This window comes from Ovis aries, chromosome 21, assembly GCF_016772045.2.
Source record: "Ovis aries strain OAR_USU_Benz2616 breed Rambouillet chromosome 21, ARS-UI_Ramb_v3.0, whole genome shotgun sequence".
NCBI classification, from domain to species: domain Eukaryota; kingdom Metazoa; phylum Chordata; class Mammalia; order Artiodactyla; family Bovidae; genus Ovis; species Ovis aries.
The window spans coordinates 33,670,648-33,685,232 of record NC_056074.1 but is presented as its reverse complement, the minus strand read 5'-3'; the positions used below and the strand labels follow the sequence as shown (position 1 = coordinate 33,685,232).

Genomic DNA, 14,585 nt, shown 5'->3' with positions numbered 1-14,585 from the left:
CAGCAGGGAGCCTCCCATCGCCTACTTCCCAAGACCGTGAGGAAAAGGCAAGGACAGCCTAGGACACCGGAGTGCTATTTAAGCTGCAAAGGGGCCTCCACATCTAGGCCTCACACGCTGGACGCAGCTGGTAGCCAAGGACAAACAGAGGGCTTTAGGCTTTGGTCTATACAAGGGAGAAACACCACAAACTTCCGAGGTTCTGAAGGTGCCCCACTTGGAAGGTGCCTGGCGGACCCCATCCCCTGGCCTGCCCGAGCCGCACAGGGAACACAGCCCCCCGACACCCCCACCCCTCCCTTCATCTAACTTCCATTTGCTAACCGTGTCCCTCCCTGCCCTTGGTCCCGCTGCCGGGCTGGCCTGTTGCACATACGCACCTTCGTTCTCAGGCACGGATGGGAAGGGATGGAGGGAGTGGAATGGTGGGATCTCGTCGCTCTCTTCCGAGCTCACCCGCACGTCCACGGGGGTTTCTGAGAAGGAGGAGCTGAACTGGTCCATGTCGGCTCGCTGTTCTTGAAGCAGTTCATCTGACAAAGACAGACGCCCAGGAGCCATGTTTTCAGAAGGATACTGTTTCCTGGCACAGGACAGCCCGAACGGGACTAATCTGGTTGGATGGGAGCTCTGCTTAACGGAGTCTCAGCAGTTCACAATTCAGGCCTCTCACCTGAGGGTACACCTCTGTAGACTGCAGAACCCCAACACTGGGGACCCCAGGGCTTGTTCCTAAGCACCCCTCTCTCCTCTAGCAATTCACTCTGGTTTCCTCCAATGACACAACGTAAATACCATCCACGGATCATGACCCCCATATCTGTGTCTTGCACCTATAGCCCGGAGACCTGGCTCATCTACCTGATAGCCGACCACTTCCTGTCCAAGGGCAGTTTCCATTTGAACAAGTGAAGACTACGCTGTACCTCGGCACTATTTTGCCCCACCACCCACTTAGCTGCTCACAATGAGAACCAGGGCATATCCAGTGCTTTTCTTCCCCTCACCCCCTGCCCCACCCACCCCATCAGCACATCCTGTTCACCCTTCCTCTGAAAGGTACCCTTCAAGTCCACCCACCCCTCCAGCTCCTCCCATTCCTATCTCAGGGCACTCAGCCAGCCCCTCTCCTTTGGATTTTTACAACTACTTTCTGGTGACTTCCAATTTTCATCAATCCTCGACACAGCAACCTGTAATTTTTTAAAAATTCACATTGTTTTAAAAAAGCATAATCCAGATATAGTCACTCGCTTGTTTAAAACCCTTGAGAGACTTTCTGTTATCCCAGAATAAAATCCAAACTCCTTGATTTTGCTAAAATCTCTCAACTTCAGGCTCTGCGGTCGTCACTTCCTGTGCTTGCTGTGTTCCTGCTGGGGGTCTCTGCAGGGAGGGTTCCTCCTCATCACTCGACCGCCCCGCCTCACTCCACCCACCCCTGCCCCAAGGCAGCCTGACCACCAGGCACCTCCCCAGCCCACTCTTCCACCTCCAGCACAGGACACACCCCCCACGGACACTCATCTTCCTGTCCTCTCCTCCTACAATGTGAGTTCCCGGAGGTCTGTCTCTGTGACGCACAGGAAACACAACAAACATTTGTTGAATAAATGGAGGAAAAGACCCGAAGAGGGAGAGGAAGTGAGAATGGTGTGAACAGGTGCCTTGAAATATACCAGCAATTACAGAGGGGAGGGTTAAGAGGGTGCATGTCCAGTCCCTTGCAATTTCACACCCTAGATTTCTCTTCCGGTAACAAGAGTCAAGGTCAGTGAAACTCAAGGCTCTGTGGCTGCCAGCCCAGGACTTGACCATGTGAGCCTGTGCGCATCAACGCCCAGCCTCCTTTCTCTAATCCGGCACAGTCTGACTTTGATGCCCACAGCTGGCACCCACCGATTTCCTCTTGGATCTCTTGGGCCACATATGGGACTTTGTAGAGCAGGGAGAGGCTCTGGTTCCGCCGTTCTTCAATCACATGGAGATGTGTCATCACCTGGGAGAGAGTACGAGGTCGGGGAGAGGCTTTGTCACCAGAATAGCCGGGCCTGTCGGACACCCACACGCTCTACAAAGGCCTGTGTTCTCCAGCAAAGCAGCTGGTCAGAGGGGCAGTAGGACTTGCCCCCCCCCATATTCATTGACCACTGCGGTGCAAGAACGTGTGGTATTGACCCTCAGTAACTTAAGGATTCACCCACACAGAGTGCTCCAAGTTAAGGGAAACTTTTAAAGATGTCATTACCCGACAGTATTGTTTAAAAAAAAAAAAAAAAGAACCCTAATTTGCACAATGTCAGACACTCAGGAAGGTTTTTCTGAGTGAAAGAGGAAACCAGTTGGTCAGTTTTTACCACTGGCCAGACTGAAAGAATGAAATCACTGCTTAAAAAGTAGATTTGCAGGGTGGGACCGTTCATGGATTGTGCTTAGTGAAGCAGCTGCTTGAAATGACTCTCACTGTAAGCAAGAGAACAGGTGATTCCTGTTTAACTAAACAGGGCTTCCCTGGTGGCTCAGGTGGTAAAGAATCCGCCCACCATGCAGGAGACAGGCTCGATCCCTGGGTCAGGAAAATCCCCCTGGAGGAGGAAACAGCAACCCACTCCAATATTCTTGCCTGGGAAATCCCATGGATAGAGGAGCCTGGTAGGTTTGAGTCCATGAGGTCACAAAGAGTCAGACATGACTGAGTGACTAAAACTTCACTTTAACTAAACAAGCTATGCCTCCAAACCTTCACACTGAGGTATAAACAAACCTGATTTAATGAGTGATAAGAAAGACATATCTACCATGTCTTCCATGCTCATTTCTTTTCTGAATGCAAAAGTTCCAAAGTAGTTCATCCAAAAAAAAGAGGGGAAAAAGGTCATTAAAGTGGTCCCTGAATTTCAGAGCTTTTTATGGTGGAAGTGGAGAAGGAAATGGCAGCCCACTCCAGTACTCTTGCCTGGAAAATCTCATGGACAGAGGAGCCTAGTAGGCTACAGTTCATGGGGTCGTGAAGAGTCGGACATGACTGAGCTACTTTACTATGGTGGAAATAAGATTTGGGCTACCTCCGCCCCTGTGACACAGTGAGTGTGAGGCAGGTGGCCACAGACCACACAAGGTCCTCAAGAAGGCTAATCCCACCAGTTACACCTGCAGCCACCAAGCTGCTCCTCAAGAGGGCGCTCTGGGCCAATGGATTAATTATGTGGGCTTGAAGCCATTAACGTGAAGGGTCAAAATGCAAACTGAAGTTAAATGGAAAGAGGCTTTTATTGTAGATTGATGTCTCTCTGACCTTTAAAAGCAAGGATGAAAGCAATTTAATTTTACACTTGCCATACTTTCAATCAAGTAAATTGATGGGAAAGCACCAGAGTTGAGTTGAGTGCCTTAGAGAAAAAATGCAAATGGAAGGGGAACCATCAGCTGCCTGGTCTGGTCTCAGCAGTGGTGACACTGTCGCAGTCAGAGGATGGTTTCCACGAGGACAAGACCATCCGCAGGCCGGGACACTGGGCGTCAGGGTTTATGGAGGACCCCCTGGAGCTGCAGAGTGAGGGGGCAGCAGCCCATCAGCTATGCCTCAAACCAACGTGCACATGATCTAAGAGGCTCAGCGTGTTCGGGGTTTTCTAGAGTTTACATAACATGACAGGGAACAGGCACAGGCTGGTGTAATCTGGGGGCTGAGCTGCCCTAGAATTAAGGGCTTTGAGCAGACAGTAAACAGCACGCAGCAGAGATGCTCTAAGAAGATGCTCCGCCTCCCGGGGCCCTCACTCGTGTGGCACCTGCCTCCTGGCTCGAAAGTTTACTGACCACACTGAGCGAGGTCTCATCTGTCCTGCTACTCTAACCACATGAAACAGGCTGTTTCTCTGTAAAATATTTCACAATAGTCTAGTTTTCGTAAAAAAAAAAAAAATAAAGAAAGAAAGAAAGAAAAAATGTGATTAAACTAAAAAAAAAACCAAACGAGTAGACCTGAAAAATTCTAACCTCTTGTCAGGATGCAAGTTCCCCCGCCTGAGCTTTCTGGAAGCCGCCCAAGGTCTGCTGGCCTTCCCTCCTCCTCTTCTACCCTGTCCAGCTTCAAACACAGCCTCAGCTCCAGGCCCAGGAGAGGCCCCAGGCCCACCAGTCCTTCCCACTCTTTAGGAGCCCCATTTCTTTCACTGGCTGAACACTCAGCTGCCAGGGTGGGCTCATATGTTAAAGGACAATTCTTCTCCATCTTTACAGCTCACATAACTAACACCACACAACTGTGAGCTGCTCAAGGGCACACAAAGATTCAACTGTGCCGTCAGATACGGGAGCAGAACCAGGCAGCATGGGGCTGGGGGGGAACCACCCAGGGCCTCCAGAAGTTCCCCCACAGTTACACCACACAAGCAACAGGAGGCGGGAGGGGACAGGTCCCCAGCCTGTGCACGCCATGTCCCCACAGCCTGCAGAGCACTGGATTTTGAATACGGAAAGTAATAGAGGAAGACCACTTATATCATTTCAAGACCCTCTAGGAAAACTAACAGGCGAACTGTTTTAAAGGAAGCTAGCGGTCTTGTAGGCAACTTCATTCCTATGAACACAAGAGAGTAAAACTCAAGCTCATATACAGACAAACCCAGAACGAGAAAGCAGGTCCAGAAACAACCTGCTTTCAACCTACAGACAAGTGCACAGACTGGCGGGACACAGCAGGGGACAAGACAAGGGACCTAACGGCATCCAAACAACAGCGAAACTGCAAGACAGTGCCGTTTTTAAGACGTGCTTGGTATATAAAGTTGGCCAAAATATTCGTTCAGGTTTTTGTACCATCTTATGGAAAAACCCAAATGAACTTTCTGGACAACTCAATATTTGCCTAGAAAGAGATTTTAAATGTTAATTCTGGTGGTACCCTTAACCAGTAATAAACTGAAAGAAATTGATTTATCTTGTCAATACAATTATCCATTTCTGAACTTCCAGAAACAATTTAAATAGAACATACTTAATATTAAAAAGTATGGGATACATATGTTTAAATTTGTACCTGTGCAAAACCCAGCTTTTGTACCTACTGTCTCTGGAAATAAAAGGTCATTCTCCAAGGACTATTTACAAGCAAAACTGGCCAGAGCAGTCTCCCCACTGTCTGCTGTACCTGGGACCTCATCTGGGCCGCCTTCTCGGGGTCGACAGCCAGCACGTGCTGGTAGTGACGGAGGGTGTGGAGGCGGTCTTTGTTCTCAGCGCGGACGTAGCGCCGCAAGGCCTGCAGGATGCGATGGGGCTGCAAGACAGAACGGGAGTTTTCACGTCCAGAGACTATAGAACTAAAAACAGGCAGGAAAATGAAGCTTTAAGAACACTCTGAGAACGTCAACCTCAGCAAGGCACAGGAATGAAACCTGTACTTTTAAAAGCTTTCAGTTACCAGGCAGTAAGAAGCTACCTTTCTAAGTAAGGTACCAAAAGCTAAGCTGCACAGTTACAGAGGCTCCTCTACAGATAGTATTTCCCAGAACCTCTAGCCCACTTCCTCTTCTAGCCCAATCTATGCTGTTTCCTGAGCTCAGCATCTGATGCTGTAAATACTCAGGACTGACCTCACTTGCTTAAGGAGGATACAGACAAATACCCTGTCCTCCCAGAGCAAGGCAAGTCAGAGCTGACGGATCAAGTCTAACAACATTGGCAGAGAAGAGCTGTGATATAAACTTGATCATTGTCTGATTTAAAATAGAATTGGTTCAAAAGTCTTCATCCATGGGAGGCATGTTTTTATTCTTTGGAAGTAAGGCTACTATAAAAATGCAAAAGTTGGGGAACTGCCGACTAGCACCCCGAGGTTCTGCTTTTCCAGGGGAAGCTGTATCGGCAACGCCAGCGGCCCCGAGCCGGAAGTGGTCCCACACAGGCCACCCTGGGCTTCAGGGCTGGGCGCGCTCACCCGTGGAGGGTCGGACTGCAGGGCTGCCAGGTAGTTCTCCAGTGCCACCCGGCGGCGGTCGTTGAGCATGGCCTCCACACGCGCCAGGTGCGTCTCCACCAGCTGCTGCTTCTCGCTGGCTGCCTCCTTCTCCAGCGCCTTCACCATGGCCTGGAAGTGCTGAAAGAAAGAAGGAACCAAATGGGATCCATGCCCCTGCGGGCGTGCACGCACACAGGGGCGGACCCCATTCTGCCTCTCTCTGCCCAGTGCCCCTGCAAGAGGCACAGACTCAGCGGGGAGCAGGGGTCAGGTCTGAGGGTTCTTAAGAGGTGACCTTGAACATCACAGGGGTTGAGGGCACCAATCCTCCTTGGTCAAAGATCCCACGTAACTAACTTACAGTCGGCCCTCCCTATGTGCAGTCCCGCATCCACAGATCAGCCAGTCATGGATGGAGCGTTACTGTGATGCCTACCACTGAAAACATCCACGTGTGGGGGGGATCCTCTGTTCAAGGGCTGACTGTACTTCTCCATCTAACCAGAGCACATAAATCTGGGTGTCATGCAGGCTCCTCGGCACCTCTAGGGATGGAAATCCCAGCACGCAGAGCCCAGGCCTGGCCTCTCCATGTGTGCTGTGAGAAACGGAAGGCTGTCTTTCCCACACCATAACAAGGCGCCCCAAACCACAGACCAATGGGGGACAGGCTGCGACACACAGTCCAGCCCCAGGGCGGGCGATGCTGACCATTCATACCATGTGGTGAAGGGCAAGCTCCCTGCAGGTGCCAGGCCTGGTCTGCAGACAGAATTTAAGGCTGGGGAGGTGAGAACCGCCACCCCCCCGCCCAAGAGTACATTAGCTATGCATAAAGGCATACTCGTGGGTTTTCTAGGTTACTGGTGAAAAAGCAAAGGTGATTCAACATCACGAGCAGAGAGATTCTGGCAAAACATAAACACAAGTTGACTTAAACAGCAACCAGTGTCATGAGTCCCAAATCGGTCCTGTCAATTCCTGTCGACGCCCTCCTCTAGTCAAGGGGAAGGCAGCTGCTGAGGTTCTAAGATTACATTCTTACATCCAAAGTTAGAGATGAACTGGTATCAGAGAGCTCTATTTTCTGCCTTGGACTTTAATTAAGTCTGCCAAAGGAAAAAAAAAAAGCATTCACTACTGCAGAAAATAAGGCGCAGCCTAAGGACGATGCCAGAGGACTTGCCAGGAGAGGAGAGTAAACACAGCTGAGCAGAGGTTACATCTGCGCGTGAAAGGTGTGTGTGCTCTGCCCTGGGTTTGGGTTTCCCTCCACGGCAGGTGAGCAACTCCAGAGAACACCACTGGGAGGGAAAACGAAGCGGCGAAGACCTCCTTATGACATGAGCTCTCAACTAAGAGGGGGTCTGCCTTGTGGGGAGTCTGGCTCTGACCATATCCTGAAGGGTCTGCCTGGGGCCCCTCCCTGGAGGACACATCTCACCTGAATGAGAGTCTGCCTCTCTGCTTTGGGGAGGTTCTTTGCTTGAAGCTCAGCCTCTTCCCATTCCTTCTTCACCTGGAACAAAGGTCAAAGCCACTATGACCAGATAATCTCTGGAACAATGGTCCCATTTTCTAAAAATACTGTGGGGCCCTGAACATGATGTGGGAACGCACACAAGGAGCGCACAGCCCACGTGCCCAGGAGCTCAAGGTCTGTCCCAGGGCGGCTGCTTCAGGCTGGCGTCAGTGCCCCCCCACCAGGGGAGCCTCATCTCATGGCTGCCTCGTCCATAACCTTCAGTGCGTTATTTGCCAGACTCTGTGCCTCAGTCTCCTGACAAGAAAGGGGAGGAGGGCTAACGCCTGCTTCTCAGAACAGTCACAGGTTTCTCCCAGCACACAAGCCAGCACAGGAGACGTTAGGCTGCTGCCCAGATCTGGCAAAGAGTCCCTTTTCAGTTTTCTTTCAACCATTCTGAGTAAGTCTAGGAGAAAGCTGCACTCGTGTGGTGCTCTTGGCACTCTGACCCTTCCAACGCCTTTAAGGAAAAGAAAGCCAGAGACTCAGACCCTCAGCAGGCAACAGTATCTAGCCGGAATGTTCTAACCCTGCTTTCATTCAATGTATGTTAGTATCGTTACCCTCTTCTAATGGTAAAGGATACTAGCTTTCTACTTACAATATTGATATAGAGTTCCCTTCTTCAAAAATAAAAAACTTTAAAAAACAAGCAGAACGTAATGTTGACAGGAAGTGCCCCCTGGCAGAGTGGAGCAGTAAAGCCCTGGGAGGGGGGACTCCACCATCATGGGGCTGGGGGAGGGGCGGGCACCAGTCCCATCCAGGGGACAGTCTCGCTCACACTCACACGCCTCACCTGAGGAGGTGGTGTCCCTTTGCTCCAACTACGAAGCCCTGACACCACAAAGATAAGGGGCTGAGGTTTACCCTGTCCATCCGGTTGCGGTGGCGGATTTCCAGCTGCTCCTTGGCCTTCTGGAAGCGTGCGTGCTCATTGTCGTCTGCGGACGTCTCGAAATACACGTCGACGTCATTGGTTGGCAGAGGAGTTGGGGGGACTGAAACAGAAGGACCGGACGGTTCTCTCCGGGGCCCAGCCCAATGCTGAAGCTGCACGGTGCTTGGGGACGAAGCCCAGCTGGGCCTGCTGGAGGGACCAGTGTGAACGGCACCACCTCGGCAGGGGGTGCGCCCATCTGGCGGGACTCCGCCCGGTCTTCCTTACCCAAAATCCAGCCGCCAGGCCCATCTGCACCCCCTGTACCTTCAGAACCAGCGAGGTACCTACTTGGGACTTCAGGGGCAGAGAAGGGAACACTTCTTACCCTCCCTCAGTTCTTGAAACATTAAAACCTAAAACTAACTACCCAACCGACCCTTCTGGTCGCTGAGTGCATCCGACCAGAGACAGGGCTGACGGCAGGTGCGCAAAGGCACCGCAGGGCTCAGGTGCCTTTTCTCCAGGTATTTTCAGGTCACAACTCACGCTGGGCCACTGATTCGACTGTGTGTTCTCTGCACACAGACTGGGCAGAGAAAGTCCAAACGCCCCAGCTGCCTCTGCTTAGGTTTCAGTCCCACTGGAGGACCCTCAGCCCAGGCCCCTGGCAGGGAAAACACGTCTCACAAGGACTCGCCGTGGAAGTGAAGCCACTCAGGGCTTTTCCATCCATGACGCTCGAGGGCCTCACCCGGCCACCACCCAGAGAACAGCCCATTAGAACAAACACTCCGCACGCCTAATCCAAGTTCCTGGTGGCCCCGGGCAAGCGAGTGTCTGCATGAAGGAGCTTATCTGCATCCAGGAGGTGGAGGCGACAGGTTTACTTAGCCTCTTAAGAAATACCTATGGAGACGCGGAACACCCCGACTCACTGGGGATTTCCCAGGGCAGGGAGGAATGTCAGGCAGCCTGCTCACACAACTTGTTCTGTTGGTCACACTTGAGAGCCAGGTGGACAGCAAAAGCCAAATTCAATGAATTTCAATTCGGAGGCAAACTCACCCGATTTCCAGAACCACGTAACTTTAACACAATGTGAGAGCAACTGGCAAACTGACGAGCGTGAGCACAAGCCAGCCTGCAAGCCACGTCCTTTTGTCTGGGCGTCTCCCATTCACCCTCTTACTGAGTTTTAAACCTAAAAGCTACGGCTCCAAGTCTTGTCAAGAATACCTGGTTCCTACATTAAGTTTAAATAAGGTCTCAACAGCCAATTTGCAGACTGTCACTGAGTCAGAATCTATATAGATTGCTTCAGAAACCACGTTCCCCACGACACTCAGGAGAGTTTCAAAGCGCTGAAGTCCATCCGTGCCAGCAAGCACGTCGCTCCGTGATGTAGGCCCGCAGCTTAAAGGCTTACGTGTCGGAGACAGCCTTTGGTTCATATCATTGGGCCGGATAAAGATAATATAAGCACAAGCTGTGTCCGCCCCGGAATGAAAGGGCACAGGAGCAGCACACCTGGAGGTCTGCTTCTGAAGACAATGGACTCGGACCCAGAACCAGATGCCCTCTGCGTGCAAGCAAACGGCCCAGGAAGCTGGCACCCTCACAGGCTCTGGTCCCTTTCAAGGGACAATGACGCTACCAGGTTCCAAAGCGCTCAAGTCAGGGGCCCCGCAAGTGCACGGACACACTGCTTCTCCTTCCACAGTAACAGGAGACGCCGGTTCTGCAGACTTCAAAACCGTTCGTGCTCTGCCCACCTGCCGTCGCCTGGTGTCTCTTACTGCCCGTCAACACTTGACCCTTTGGGTAAAGACTGCGCCTCACGTTCAACATGATCTTCAATGACCCTGATTCCTCAGGCTTCTGCCACAAACAACGCTTTCTTGCCCCTTAGTTTAAGGAGTTTAACAAAGCAGGAAGAATCACTGTAATTTCTAGCTCTGTCTTTCCACCGATGTTCCCTAAGGGCTCTTTTTTTTTTTCATCTTTTCAAATAAAAACTCCACAGAGCAGCAGCTGCAGCAGACGCACGAACAGTATAGCATATCATATTAAGAGGGAACAAAAGGGTCTGAAGGAAACCTTTGAATGAAAAGTCATCAGACGCTAGAGCCAGAAATCTTTAGAGCAAATGACCAGGACCGGCAATGAGTGTCAGAATCAGAAGGCAGAAGGGTCTGTCCAGCCAAAGGGTTTTCCTACACACGGGTCAGAACTGCTCCAGCTGAGAATCTTCAACAGGAAAAGGGCCAACTATGAAGAAAAGCAATCTATTGACGTCTGAGTGAACCAGACTCCACTGAACGTGCAATTTCCTTTGTGACCAAAGAAAATAAACCAAAACTTCCTTGCTTCCTAAAGCTCTGTGTGACCCAGGGCCCCCCGGAATACTGGGGAAACAGTCACCACCGCCTGTCTGCAGAGCAGGCTCCCTGGAGTGCATAAAGATGTTCCAGTGCTCTCAGCGTCCCAAAGCGTCCTTACTGTCACCTCCTTGGAGAGCAGGCGTCCCCCTTAGTGAGCGTGCATTGTGGGGGCTGGCGACAGGGCTGCTCAAGACCAGAATGAGGGACAAAGCCTGGACACAAGCATGTGCAGAACTCATGGCCTGTCCGAGTGCCCTGCATGCCCTTCGGCGTCTGACAGCAGAGGGCAGGGCCTCCTTCCCAACCAACACAGGCGCTCCCGATGAGAAAGGGCAGGCCCCAGGCTCTCCCCTCGGGCAGGGAGGGAGCACCACCCCTCCACCATCACCATCACCTCCTCCTCCACCACCACCACCACCACCTCCACCACCAGGCCCACAGCGAGCACAGGACACAGAAAACTGAGCTGACAACTGCCGACAGGGAAGCACAGCTAGGTCTAGAAAGCACAGAGAGGAGGGCAGACGGCCGACAGCGACACCGAGTGGGCGGGGAGCACCACGCAGACGCGGCCACGAGGACGCACGCCGGACGGGACTTACTCATCGCTTTACACACAGCCATACAGTAATCCTCAGACTCAAAATTGTTCCTGTTACCGCCGCAGCCGCCATATATAAAGCGCACGCACTTCCCCTTGGAGAGGTCGAAGTACCAGCGGGGCACCACGGCCCGGCACGGCCCCGTCAGCGCCTCCTGGGAGCAGACAGCTGTGTGGAAACGGTCAGAAGGTCAGCGGGGCAGGGCAGCGGCTTCGGGGGCTCACAAAGCTACAGACCAGCAAGGGGAAAAGGGCCGAGTGACACTGGACCTCAGCGAAGGCGAGGACAGGGTGGGACCCGGGGGGTCCCGGCCAGCTGTCACTGAGCATGCAGCCCTCTTCCTTCCCGAGGCAAGGGAGAGCTCTGGGGCTGGAACACTGAGCGGTGCTGTCTGCACTGTCTGGAGCTTAGAGTGGGAAAGGGCTGACGTGGAGGAACTCCACAGCGCACAGCTCGGGAGCCTCACATTTCTGGTCTGTGTAGTGGGGACAGCTGCCTGCCGTGGCGTCTCGGGGGCGCCCAGGGCAGAGGGAGGCAGCGCGGGTGCAGAGGCAGTTTCAGTGGCGGTCACCATCGTAAACACTACTCAGGCCCCTTGAAAGGGCCAGTGTGCGTTTTCTGTTCTCCAAGGTTAATCACAAACTTCTAGACTCGGTAAGTCATCTGCTCCTGGCTGAACCCTAAACAATTCTTCAGCTCCTAAGTGGCTTCAAATACACAGTCAGCAGGGGGCTGCACAGAAGTGGTCTGGAACGTTCACTTTTTATTTAACGGTGAAATTGAAAGGGCCCTGATCCCTTACCAGCAGGTTATCAAATTCCAGATGCCCTGTTGGCCAATCAGGGCAGCCTACAGATTGGAACACACTCAGGAAAAGAACTAAAGAAGTGAGGTCCACTCCAAAAGCTGGGACTTTGGCCTCACTGAGGAAGGGGCTCCCAGGCGGGAACATCTCCAGCTGGATGTGGAAGAATCCTGCTGGGGGGCAGACCACATGGTCTCTCTGATTCTCTAAGTCCTCACAATGCACATCACAGTTTCCTGACTCCATCTGTCTGTTGCCAGACCCGGTAGCACCCAGAGCTGACCTCACTTTTGGGGCATGAAGCTGCCCTCCTGGGAGGCAAGCAGCCTGTAAGTGAATGAAAGAATATTAACATAGTGTAAGTAAATGACTGCCAGGTCTACCTCTGACATCATGAGTGATCTCCTCCTCCGCGGCGGCCCTGTAGCTGCTGGGCTCGGTGGGGCTCTCCTCATTGTAGTCATCTCCCTTGAAGGTGTCGTAGTAGTAGTCGCGGTCTTCCACCACCTCCTCCCCCTCCTCCTCCTCGTCGTCGTCCTCGTCTGCAGTTGCCTCTGTGAAGTCTTCCAGATCTGCTTCGGTAGGAAACTCACTAAAGGTCACAACAAGAAACGAAGGTCACCACCAACTGCTGCGCACAGAGAACCACTAACTCCCTTGCCTGCTCTGAGACTCGGAGCCCGGAGGCAGGGAGTAATAAGTTCAGCCCATCCCTGGTGGCTCAGACGGTGGGAAAGAATCCTGCAATGCAGGAGACCCAGGTTCGATCACTGGGTTGGGAAGATCCCCTGGAGGAGGGAATGACAACCCACTCCAGAATTCTTGCCTGGGAAACCCCACGGACAGAGGAGCCAGGTGGGCTACAGTCCATGGGCTCGCAAGGAGTCAGACACGACTGAGTGACTAACACTTTCACTTTCTCACTTTCACAGTGAGCTATGCTGCTAAAAGCCCTGAGCCCAGCCACCTCATCAGAAGCTGACCGTCAGGGAGCAGGGGCCGCGTGACTGTGCAGGAAGGCGCGTCCCAGGAGGACAGGTGGATGAAGGCCACCGGTGCACCCAGGCTCAGCCACAGTCAACTGAGATGTGCTGGCCCGTCTCTGGAGGAACAGGCTTCACCCAGAAGCCTGGGTGTAGCAGCCACAGCCGCCCAGAGGCTCAGGACAGAACTCACCTTTTATAAACATCATAGTCTTCCTCTTCATCCTCGGCATCGTCATCGTCGTCATCCTCCTCGTCCTCTTTGGACACCGCAGTTTGGACCACCTTTGTCTGCGGGCAGCACACGTACTCGGTGCCGTGGAACTGGTCCACCCCGCAGGGCAGCAGCATGCCGTAGCTGTACAGGGTCATCCCCTGAGTGAGGCAGGCCTGGGGGCCCGGGATCACGGTCAGGAGACAGCAGTGCACTCAGAGACCCCACCCCTAGCTCTCTCAGGACTCAGCAGTGCGCTCAGAGACCCCCACCCCTAGCTCTCCAGGACACAAGTGTGTTCAGAGACCCCACCCCTAGCTCTCTCAGGACTCAGCAGTGTGCTCAGAGACCCCACCTCTAGCTTTCTCAGGACACAAGTGTGCTCAGAGACCCCACCCCTAGCTCTCTCAGGACTCAGCAGTGCGCTCAGAGACCCCCACCCCTAGCTCTCCAGGACACAAGTGTGTTCAGAGACCCCACCCCTAGCTCTCTCAGGACTCAGCAGTGCGCTCAGAGACCCCCACCCCTAGCTCTCTCAGGACTCAGCAGTGCGCTCAGAGACCCCCACCCCTAGCTCTCTCAGGACACAAGTGTGCTCAGAGACCCTACCCCTAGCTCTCCAGGACACAAGTGTGCTCAGAGACCCTACCCCTAGCTCTCCAGGACACAAGTGTGCTCAGAGACCCCACCCCTAGCTCTCTCAGGACTCAGCAGTGCGCTCAGAGACCCCACCTCTAGCTCTCTCAGGACACAAGTGTGCTCAGAGACCCCACCCCTAGCTCTCTCAGGACTCAGCAGTGCGCTCAGAGACCCCACCTCTAGCTCTCTCAGGACACAAGTGTGCTCAGAGACCCTACCCCTAGCTCTCCAGGACACAAGTGTGCTCAGAGACCCCACCCCTAGCTCTCTCAGGACTCAGCAGTGTGCTCAGAGACCCCACCCCTAGCTCTCTCAGGACTCAGCAGTGTGCTCAGAGACCCCACCCCTAGCTCTCCAGGACACAAGTGTGCTCAGAGACCCCACCCCTAGCTCTCTCAGGACTCAGCAGTGTGCTCAGAGACCCCACCCCTAGCTCTCCAGGACACAAGTGTGCTCAGAGACCCCACCCCTAGCTCTCTCAGGACTCAGCAGTGTGCTCAGAGACCCCACCCCTAGCTCTCCAGGACACAAGTGTGTTCAGAGACCCCACCCCTAGCTCTCCAGGACACAAGTGTGCTCAGAGACCCCACC

At 53.2% G+C, this 14,585-nt stretch overlaps 1 protein-coding gene across 6 annotated transcripts in view; it reads right to left on the bottom strand.

Moving 5' to 3' along the window:
- APLP2 (amyloid beta precursor like protein 2) overlaps positions 1-14,585 on the bottom strand; it is a 63,611-nt gene that overhangs the window by 8,501 nt on the left and 40,525 nt on the right. For 4 of the 6 annotated variants that reach the window (XM_015103111.3, XM_015103109.3, XM_015103112.3 and 1 more), the window contains exons 5-13: positions 13,335-13,531; positions 12,542-12,750; positions 11,354-11,521; positions 8,358-8,488; positions 7,407-7,481; positions 5,942-6,100; positions 5,153-5,281; positions 1,900-1,999; positions 381-533 (exon numbers count right to left, since the gene is read on the bottom strand). In XM_015103111.3, coding sequence (XP_014958597.2) covers positions 381-533; positions 1,900-1,999; positions 5,153-5,281; positions 5,942-6,100; positions 7,407-7,481; positions 8,358-8,488; positions 11,354-11,521; positions 12,542-12,750; positions 13,335-13,531 — 1,321 coding nt within the window. The remainder of the gene's footprint in view (positions 1-380; positions 534-1,899; positions 2,000-5,152; positions 5,282-5,941; positions 6,101-7,406; positions 7,482-8,357; positions 8,489-11,353; positions 11,522-12,541; positions 12,751-13,334; positions 13,532-14,585) is intronic. The other 2 variants (XM_015103113.3, XM_015103114.3) reach the window with 1 other exon arrangement.